Source organism: Podarcis muralis, chromosome 5 (assembly GCF_964188315.1).
Source record: "Podarcis muralis chromosome 5, rPodMur119.hap1.1, whole genome shotgun sequence".
Classification (NCBI taxonomy): domain Eukaryota; kingdom Metazoa; phylum Chordata; class Lepidosauria; order Squamata; family Lacertidae; genus Podarcis; species Podarcis muralis.
Window position 1 is genome coordinate 53,483,716 of NC_135659.1, and position 10,466 is coordinate 53,494,181.

At 46.4% G+C, this 10,466-nt stretch overlaps 1 protein-coding gene across 1 annotated transcript; it reads right to left on the reverse strand.

The window, feature by feature from the left end:
- Window positions 1–1,985: 1,985 nt before the first annotated feature.
- Window positions 1,986–9,375, reverse strand: RBM15 (RNA binding motif protein 15). Its single transcript, XM_028733836.2, has one exon. It carries the CDS (start codon window positions 8,876–8,878, stop codon window positions 6,050–6,052), a length of 2,829 nt encoding a protein of 942 aa, XP_028589669.2. The 5' UTR covers window positions 8,879–9,375; the 3' UTR covers window positions 1,986–6,049.
- Window positions 9,376–10,466: the final 1,091 nt, after the last annotated feature.

The window sequence follows — 10,466 nt, forward strand, 5'->3', positions numbered from 1 at the left end:
ATTTAAACTGTGCCTGTTGATACCAAGCTGTGTTCTAATATGCTCCATCATTACTCAAGCAGATCTGTTGTATCACTTGCCAGAATTCAGTATCCTCACAATATCTGAATCACTTAAAATCTAAGTATGACTATCTCTTCACATTCAATGACCTTCCTATATATATTCCATGCAGGAAAAGGCATGATCAAATGATGAGCATCTGCTTAGGTTTCTAGGTATGAACACAACACCAAGTGTGCATTTTCACATGACTGCATTGATTTTAATACAGAAAAGTGATGTCCTGGACCATATAGAAAGCCATGTGTGAAGCAGCCCTTTGAGCCAGTACTTTAATTTACCCAACAGAAATATCTGCATTTATTATTAGGAACAATGGGTGGTATCCAACTAGTCATACTTGGTAGGCTCACTGAAATCAACAGACTTAAGTTAAGTCCATTGATTTAAATGGGTCTATTCTCAGTACTACTAAGTTAGATACCATCCAATAGCTTGACCGCTCAACTATTTGCAGATTTTAAAAAAGGAAATCAGAAATCAACTAAAAGTGACATTAAATGACAAGTTTGAATTAGTACTCAGCCATCCTGGAAGTCATAGCACTTTGGGTAAAAGCGAGTTAGTAAGAGATATACCAGTTACCTAAGGACTTAGGCGGCTATAATATAATGAGAAAAGCCTAAAAGCAGTAAACCCAGCTCCCTAGAATTACAATTTAGTTTGACCTCTTAAAATCCCTTACCTGTTTAAGTGTTTTAAACAGCAGTTTGCCTTGGGAACACATAATTTGTGGAACACAATCGTTGCATCCGTGTGTTGATAAGCACCTGCTGCCTAGCAATCATCCTGCGTGAATACAGGACAGTGCTAGTGTTCTTTATCCACAATAGGTTAAACATTTCAAGGCAACCAGAGCAAGCTTGTATTTCAAGATGTCTTCCATCTGCATGTCAAATGGCAACTAGTTAATTCTAAGACAGAATGGCAAACATATGCGGTTTCTGCAGCCACGGTGCAGGTGCAGCACTGTTCGCTTCCTCTTGACCTCTGGTGGTGTGACGTCAACCGTGCCCCGAAGTCTCCTGCAGCAAAGAGTTGTACTCCTGCACAGTGGGAACAGCTTTCCAAAGCTCAAGGTCCCCAAATGCAGGGACACATTTTTCAAAGTGTCACCACTTTTTTCCTCCTCTCATCATCTGTACTACAAACTACAAGTTTGCAGTGGTACCTAGGAAACGATCAAGGTTGCATGCACATCCAAGGTGTGTAGACAATTTGCTTCAAAACTGGTCAAGAGCACCAATACCAATGGTACAGGTTTTAATGACAGCATTCTAGCTCTCAGGAACTCTTCATCCATTCAGAACTACACCCAGGACTGCACAACTCTGGTGAAAAGCCCCTGGATGCGGAGGAGCTCTTTCAAGTGTGTCTGGAAACGCGCTATCACTTAAATTTTTTTGAGTTACTTTTTCTTTTTTTCAATTTGGTGGAAAGGTTTCTATGCGCAAGATGCAAAGCAATTTCAAACTTTCTTCAAACTAAAATCAGAACTAAGGCCAAACAAGTTAGGTGAACAAAACAAATCAAGAACTTAAAATTCAGGAACTCCAGCTCTTCAAAATCAATGAAGTCCCAGATTTGTACACTGTTCTGAGACTTAAAGATGCTTTCCCTGCTTCTTGCATGCCAGCAACAGCACCATTTCCTCGTAAAGATGAGGAGATAGCAGCCATTGATCCCCATTCACCGTAAACAATGGGACACAGCAACACAACAGACTAGATTCTTCAGATCTGATACAACAGGATGGTCAATATCAATGCGTAGGTCTCCCTGCTTCTTGTCTGAGACCCATAACTATCAGATCGAGGAGGAGGAGGAGCGGCGGCAGTGGCAGCAGCAGCAAAATACCCCCACAGCTGCAAACAAAGGGGTCAAAGGTTTGTTGTCAATTCATTTCCAGGCAGAAAAACCACTTTCCTCAAAAGAAACAATTTATTTAGAATGAAACAAAATTAGCTCGACTGTGAGCGCATGTTTTGAGTGACAGCTAGTTTAAGCTGTGTGAGCCATAAAAAGGTTTTTTTTCCTTTACTTTTGCAGAAATCTTGTGTACACAGCACAAAGCAAAGAGGTCAATTTTCCACTTAAAACACGGGCATTGGCATCACAATAGCAGATACACAACTTTTTTTTAAGCTGCCATTTTAGTAAAATGCACAAATACTAAACAGATAAGCTTTCTTCCATGAGGCCCATGTAAATTCCACACAAGCCAAAGCTTTTCTTCGCAAAGGTCCATTAGAGCTTGGAATCCCTTGTTGTCTTCGGCAGTTCACCAGCCTTGCTTTCAGGAGGAAAGAAGAGGTTATTCAGTACAAGTGTTTACAACAGAGTTGTCCTCTCCCTACATTAACAGATAATTTATAGAACTACAAGGCTTTTCCTGAATATTCTAGGGAAAGTCTGAAAGCACCAATCACCCTTCACTGGCACAAAACTTTTGAAATGAATTAACATCTATATATAGATGCACAATGAATAGCCCAGGGGTTTTAAAACGTAAAATACAGTTTGGAGTTATTCAACTGAACTGGTAAAGAAAGGTAAAAACCCAGGAGGAAAATCAATTCACACAATTTCGCTTTTTCAAAAAGGCAACTCAAACAAGAACAAGAAAGTTAACTGTTCTGTTTGTATGTGTATTTTCTCACTTTACTGCATATTACTAGCAGCAAGCCCACTAGTTGCAGGAGGGAGGGGAAGCCAATGATATACATCAAATTCCACCAAATTACATCTGCACAATTCCACCCCCCCCCCCCGTTTTTCTAAAGTATTGCAGTTTGGTCAAATACAACTGGAAATGTTTACATTCCATGACACATCTGGAGTATCTATTCTTATCTACACAAATTAAATGGAAGCCAGGGTAAGTTACTATACATCTTATTTTTACATTGATTTCTTCACTTCTAATTCATATTCAAATTTTATCAAGTGCCCCCAAGTATAGTTCCTGAATACACTTTTGTGGTAACCTCTAGCTTTTCCATTTAACCATCTAATTCCAGGAGGTTTTTCCATGCACCTTTTCACTCTAAATCATGGCCAGGCTCCAGCTGCTTGCTTAAGACACCCAAATAAGTTATCTCTTTTGCCTATTATACTCCTAGGGAAGTGATCCACACTGAAGATTCCTTTAAAAATGCTATAATCTTGCCTCCACTTCAATTGCTCCCATTTGGACCGCCCATGTAGGAAGCCATTCTACAGAACATAGAAGTGGATCTCACAATAATGAGGTAGCCTTAAATTTATGCCATGTTGCCAGCCAACAGCAGTCTTTATGCTGAACTTTCAAGCATGCAGTCACTGGCTAACAGCCAAACCGCTGTTTAAAGTTTCCAAATGTAAAAAAAAAAAGTATTAATGGCAATATGCCACTTTTTCCCCCTAAGCAACAAAAAGTGGCTATTAAATGATGTATCAGAAAAAGATAATTCTCCATTCTAACGCAATACACTGTAATGAATGAAAACAGTTGTGAATATATGCACCAATCAAGTGTGCATCGCTCATACTGAAGCTCCATAATGCCATATACAGAGAAAATAACTCTGATCTGTTGTGTATAAAAGTGGCATTAAATGCAACATTTGCTAGTGCTGAACTCTTACCCAGATGGCTCAAAAGGATAATTGCTCTGCTATGCACACTCAAAAGTAAATACAGCCCCCCAAACTTGTATTTAGATTTTATGGCGGTTTTAACTAAGTGCTGTGACATTTAATGTTGCTTGTCAATTGTTATACCCTACAAAGGGCTCCTAAAATGCTAGGTTTCCTTTTCTAGCTAACAAATGAACCAGGTTTTTTACTAAATAATAAAAAAAAATTCTAAGTAAGGATTTGGAAATTGAAATTGCCCATTTCACATAACCTTAACATACTTCAAGTCATGAAGATAAGCAGCAATGAACATAATTTGTTTCCATTTTCAAAGAGGAAACCCCATGGTGTTGAGTTTTTCTGACACCAGTTGTCAGTGGCTTGCTTGTAAGCAAGACTATTCATACAATTTTTTTGCAAATTCAAGTTCTGTAGGGCTTTTCTCAAAAGAGCACTGCATATTGGAGAATGGGTACTATTGTTCACAAGTATAAAGGTTTTGAAGGGTTACATAGGTGGCCTTCCATAAATGACTCAGAAGTCTAACATAGAGATCAAGCTCTGTTACAAAAACCGTAAGAGAATCCACTCTATATGCCACCAGTGCTTGACAAGTCCAATAACATGGATAACTCAGCAACAGTCATGTTATGCACTAACTGGCAACATAGGCCTATCTTACTGAGACTTCGTCTGGAAGCAGAGAATATATGAAAACAACTCCCTACAGAATTCTCATTAATAGTAAGGAAAGTGGCTAGATTTTGCATGCACATTGAAGGGCTCTTCAGCCCACAGTTCAAAGTTTTCTTCCTTTATTACAGGACAGCAGACATTTTCAGTGTGTGCTGGTGGTTATTTGAAACTTGCAATTACTCATCAATGGGTTTTAGGGTGCTAAAGCTGTTTTTCTGAAAAAGTGAAAGGATTGACTGATTTCAGAAATCTAAAAAGTGACTTTAACATGCTTCTCAATTTAAGCTTACAATGAGCAACGTGTTGCTTTCACCAAGCCACATTTCAAATAATGTAAATCTTTATACCTGGGCAAAACCATTTTACACCAAGTGGAAAACAGCACTCTTCATTACTCAGAGGCTGGTACAATGCCTTAGAGGGTTAATAAAATGTTTGAATGAAAAGATTAGAAAAATGAAGCCACATGTCTGAACTACTTCCCCCCCTATCTATATCAGGATGTTTCTATGGAGTTTAAAAAACCTCATTTCCCAAAAAACAAATTATGTTCTTTGAATAAACTGAACTGCTTCCCCAACACTTGGAAATAAAAGACTGCAAAAATGTCAAGATTAAAACAGTGCAATCCAGACTATAAAACCTTGCATAATGCCCATTTTTTACCTGAAAGTAACTACCAGGTAGCATTCACTTCTATTTTCATGGCTATAAAATGATATTGAAATGGTTATGTGGCAGAACTTTTTACAAAAGTTAAGTGCCATCTCAGAAAATTATATTTCCAAGTTACATTTTGGAATTCACTGTCCCTACCACAATTAGCAAAGGGCAATAACAAAAATGCAAGTAATCACAGTTGTCTTAAAAGCACCTGCTTCTTACATACTGAAGCGCAAGATGTTCATGGATTATAGCAATGCTCTTGGTTCTTTATCATGTATCACAACTACAACCCAAAATGAATAAGAGATTCAAAAGTACACCTGTGTACACATTCTTTGTGGGCATGCACTTCTATGAACTTGGCAACAAAACTAAAACCCAGTGAAAGAAGCCTAGTGTACCACAAAAGATAAAGTATCATCTGCCTTGGGGAAGTCAATCCTGAATCAATTCAAACTCAGATGTTATTTTCAGGTTCTTGATGGAGGGATTATTTTGATTTCAAGGCTACAAGCCCAAGGCCTTCACTTAACCATAGGGCTCACAATGGGCATTTGCTTTAGGCATGTGATTCTGTATGAGCCACAAATGCTTTAAATCTGGCCATTTAGATTTGTAAATGTAGGGAAGTTTTTATGTCTACTTTAAAGTTATGAAATGAAAGAGGACAAGAAGTTAAAGGGTATTTTTTTAAAAAGGTGGGAAGGGAGAAAGAAATATGCTTGTTCTGGGATTCATATTTTAGTTGAAGCAGACCTTCCATTCCTGCTACCTGCACATCAGCAAGACAGTCATGGTAGCCTAGCCATACTAAAGAACAGCTAACAAGTCTGCCTTCTAGAGAGTTTATAGAAAACTGAGGGGAGGTAAGATTAACTACATATCTAATTAAAAATTATACTTGGGGAAGTGGCTAAGGCTTATCGCATAGCACCTGGCAGACACTGGAACAGAGGGGAGGGGGGCTGTGTGAAGCAGCAGGAGAGAGCATAGAAAGTATTAGGGCTTTAAGATGCACCACGGACAATGATCATGACCAAATAGTCATCCTCTGATTTAGCCAGGGCCTTGGCTGTAGAATCCAGGAACTGCTGAGAAAAATCACAGGGTGGGAAAGCATGCAAGACCCCGCTGTTTTCTTTGTCTTTATTGCCCCCTACTGGGAGGCTTATCACCCCAGCTGCCTGTTTTTGTTTAAGATAGGACACCAGGTTTCTGAGCGGCCGCTGTGTAGAGGTGGTGTTAGCTTCACCAGCCCCAGATGAGGCACGGTTGTCTGTGGTACCAGGCACAGCCAGAAGAATAGCATATCCATTGGGCCCTGCCACTTTGATACGACGGGTAACTTCATCCAGCTTGGGCTGGTCCAAACGGAGGCGCTGTGTGATCTTTAGCTGGGCCACTTTGCCACCAGTTGCTCCTTCCACCAGGAGACTGCTGGCCACACTCAGATCCCCTTGAAGTAGGTGCATGTTAGACGGAAAGTTGCTGTTCTTCAATAGAAGCATTCCTTGCCAGGCCAGGCACAGTTTGGGGGATGACCCAGACTTTGAGGTTCCATCCTGCTGCTGTTGCTTTTGAGGTGGAGGTTTCAGCCGAGATCCTCCACCACTGCTGCCTTCGGATGCATGTTCATCCTTTTTAGCTGGACTCTTGCATTCTTGGGTGGTAGCAGTGGTAAGTGTGCGATGCTTTCTTTCCCTCTCAGAGCTTTTGCGGTCACGCTTCTCACTCTGGCTTCGCTCCAAGCTACCCCTGCGTGGCTCTCGGATGGGTGAAGGGCGCTCCAGCAACAGCAAACGAGAGGTTGGTCGTTCTGCATCGCTACTATAGCGGTCTCTGCCCAGACTTGGCTCAGGACTGCGATCTTGTGGAGAGGCTGCAGCAGGACAGTGACGCTTGCGAGATGAAGATGATCGTTCACTGTCCGGCGAACGGTCCAAATGCCGCCCATCTTCCACTAGCCTTCGCTTCCTGGGTAGATCCCTACTGCTTATGACTAACTCCCTTTCCCCACGAGTTCTTTCTAGAGACCAACCATCTCGTCGGCGTTCCAAACTTTCTAGTGTATCATAAACAGTTGCTCTGCTCCCCCTGTCCCGAACTGGAGGTGGGGGAGGCACCCACTCTGTCTCAGGATAGAGATCTCTGTCACGATCGCCATACACTAGGGGTGGAGTCCTATCCCGAGCACCTCGGAGTGGATCTGATGGGGCTCCACGATGTGCCCCAAAGGCAGATGTCTCTGCTACCAGATCATAGTGAGGAGGGGGTGGAAGTGGCAATGTCTGCAAATAAGGTTGCTGATAACGATGCTCAGTGTCAGCAAAGTCCACGCGGAGACGGCGGTCTGGCCCACCCAAAGGAAAACCACGCATGTGGCTACAAGCAGCTTGTGCAGCATCCAAGCTCTCATACTGGATGTAAGCCCATGAGTCACCTTTACGATAGTCAATGGTGCGAATAGTGCCAAAACGGTCAAACTCCCTGGCAAGAGCAGCCAATGGTACCCAAGGCCCCAGACCACCCACCCAAAGTCGTGTGGTTGGGGTGGCCTTACCATAGCCAATTTTGATAGGGTTACGCAGCAACACTTTACCGGACATAGCAAGTTTAGCCCGGTGGGCCATGTCCAAGTTTTCAAACTTGAGAAATCCATAGGTACTAGTTTGACCTCGGGATGGCCTCTTGATGTCCACCTCAGTGATTACCCCAAAGCGGTCAAAACCTCGGCGTAGATCCGATTCAGTCACCGATATGTCCAGATTGCCGAGGAATAGGGTACGATTGGCTCTCTGGTCATCTTCGGGGCTAATCTCTTCCTCACTGGCTGTTCCAGTGCCACCAACCCCACGAAATGCAGCTGCCGCCACCCCGGCAACTCGATCCAGACTGTAAGCGGGCCTCACGCGGTCATAGAAGCCCCCATAATCTCGTTCTCTTTCCAACTCCCTAGGCAGAGGTGGCGGTGGCGGAGGAAGGCGGCCCAGGGCAAGCTGCTGCAGCCTGAAGTCTCTGTATCCCAAGCCAGCTCCTCCACCAGCAGGAGAAAGCGCCCTCTGAGTAGCCCCAGTGGAGGGGTGCCTGATGGCTGCAGGTGCCGCACCTGCTACACCCACCGCTGCGGCTCCGTAGGGAGATTCCTTGTCCAAAAGGGCAGGAGATCGGCTGGCGCGACGCCGGCCGCTCCCCCCTCCGCTGCTGCTCCCGACGTAGACAGCCTCGATCTTCAGCGGCCGGTCGTAGAGAACCAGGCGGCCGCGAGCATGCTTGGCAGCCCGGGCGTCCTCGGGGCGCCGGAAATTGACGAAGGCCACCCGCTCGTCGCCAGCGCCGGTGCCGGGCGGCAGGCGGCTGATTTTGACACTTACATCCCCGAAGCGCTTGAACTCGTGGAAGAGCCCGTCCTCGATCGCCTCGTCGCTCAGCGCAGAGCCCAGCTCGCTGATTTTCAGCGTCTTGTACTCACTGCTGCTGCCGGAGTCGGAGGGGGGCGCCCGGGAATCGCCGCCGCCGCCGCGGCCGCCCCGCGAGGACGACTCCGCGTTCTTGCTGCTGCTGCTGCTGTTGCTGTAGCCGTGGCGGCTGCTGCTCCCGCCGCCCCCGGAGCTGCCCACCGTGGCGGAGTCATACTCGCGGCTGCTGGCCCGGCTGGCCTTTTCCAAATGAAGGCTCCGCCGACTGCTGCCGCCGCCACCCTCGCCAGAGCCGCCGCTCGCCGACTTCCCGCCGCCGTTGCTCGGCTTCTTGCTGCTCCGCTCGCTCCGCGCCGAAGAGGAGTCCTCGCCGCCCCGGGACCGTTTGGCCTTGGCAGGAGAACGCTCCTTGCCCTTCATGGCGGCGAGCGCCAGCAAGAGGGAATCGCGCGCCGAGTATCGCGCCTCACGCACCCGCCGCCATCTTGGAACCCTCCTGCACACGGCAACTCCGCCCACTTCGCATCCATTGGACGACTTAACCGAGGTCCGTCATTCTAATTGCACAGAAAGTCTGTCAGTGTGAGGCGAGGGGAAGGGAAAAATCGGCCCAGAGCCCCGGAAGCGGAAACCCTCCTTCTTAACTAGCGCTCATCATCCTATTAGACGAGGCGCCCGTCACTCCGAAGGTCCGTGAGCTCCGCTGAACGGCGGGCAGCAGGAGAGTCACACTATAGGCCGGCTATGGAGAGGCTATGAGCAGGAGCTGGGATTGGGTTGGACAAACATCCTGTCAGTCGTCTTTATTTCTCCCTCCGTCACAGCGCGAGTCGCCCAAGCATTCATTGGCCATTTTCTTCGAATCCGGGCTCCTGTCTCTCCCTGTTCCTATTAGCGTGGGACTGGGCGGGGCGGGGAGGTCTCGCGCTACAACTTTGATTTGATTGGATGTTGGCGATGCCCAACTCGACCGTTTCAACTGGCGGCTGGGATTCAGTAGCCGTCCGCTCATTGGTCTGTCGACGATTGTCGCTAGAGTTGAGGCGCGGCCTTGCTCGTTTGATTTGGCTGAGGCGCGAAGGCGAGGCGGCGTTGGTGGTACCGCTGGGAAAAGCTCGGAGCCTGGCGTTTCCTGCGCACAGCGTTTCCTCCATCGTCACCGGCCTTCGTCCCTCAGAACTCAGTCTGCCTCCGCTGCAGAAATGCGGAGCACCGCCCAGGGTCCCGCACTGATAAAACGTCCATAAAAACATCTTTGCCTTGGCTCCGAGAGTATTATATAAGACATTAAATACAGTAAAAACACCGTAAAATGAATATACGTTCAGTACTTCGAAATAATAAACGCTAACTTTGAAAGTCCAAACGAATAAAAAAAATTGCCTAGGTCCTAAAGCCCACCCCAAGTTCTGCAACTGGGGAGGACTCTTCTGTGGTAAAAAGGTAAAGGTACCCCCGGCGTTCCGTGTGCTGCGCTGGCTCGCCAGATGCAGCTTGTCACGCTGGCCACGTGACCCGGAAGTGTCTGCGGACAGCGCTGGCTCCCGGCCTATAGAGTGAGATGAGCGCACAACCCTAGAGTGTGGCAAGACTGGCCCTTACGGGCAGGGGTACCTTGCCAGACTCTAGGGTTGTGCGCTCATCTCACTCTAGAGGTTGGGAGCCAGCACTGTCCGCAGACAGGGTACCCAGATCCTAAACCTCCATGCAGTCCTAGCGACAGCTGCAGCCCCCCCTTTTCTCTCTCTGAATATTTTAAATAGGCTGCTTCGTGCAGTAACTGATGCAGGCATTCCAATGGTACAGTTTTCACAAGCCCTGGTGTGCCAGTAGCAGGAGCAGCCCAAGATATTTTGACACCCGAGGTGAACCACAAAATAGCATCCTCCTCTGTGCCAGGGAAGAAGAATAGCTGAGTGAAAGTCCACATCAGGAACAAGAGGGGGATAAAGATCTTCATCGGGATCTGCTGCTCCTGTGGATCCTGCCGCCCAAGGTGGGCTGGCCC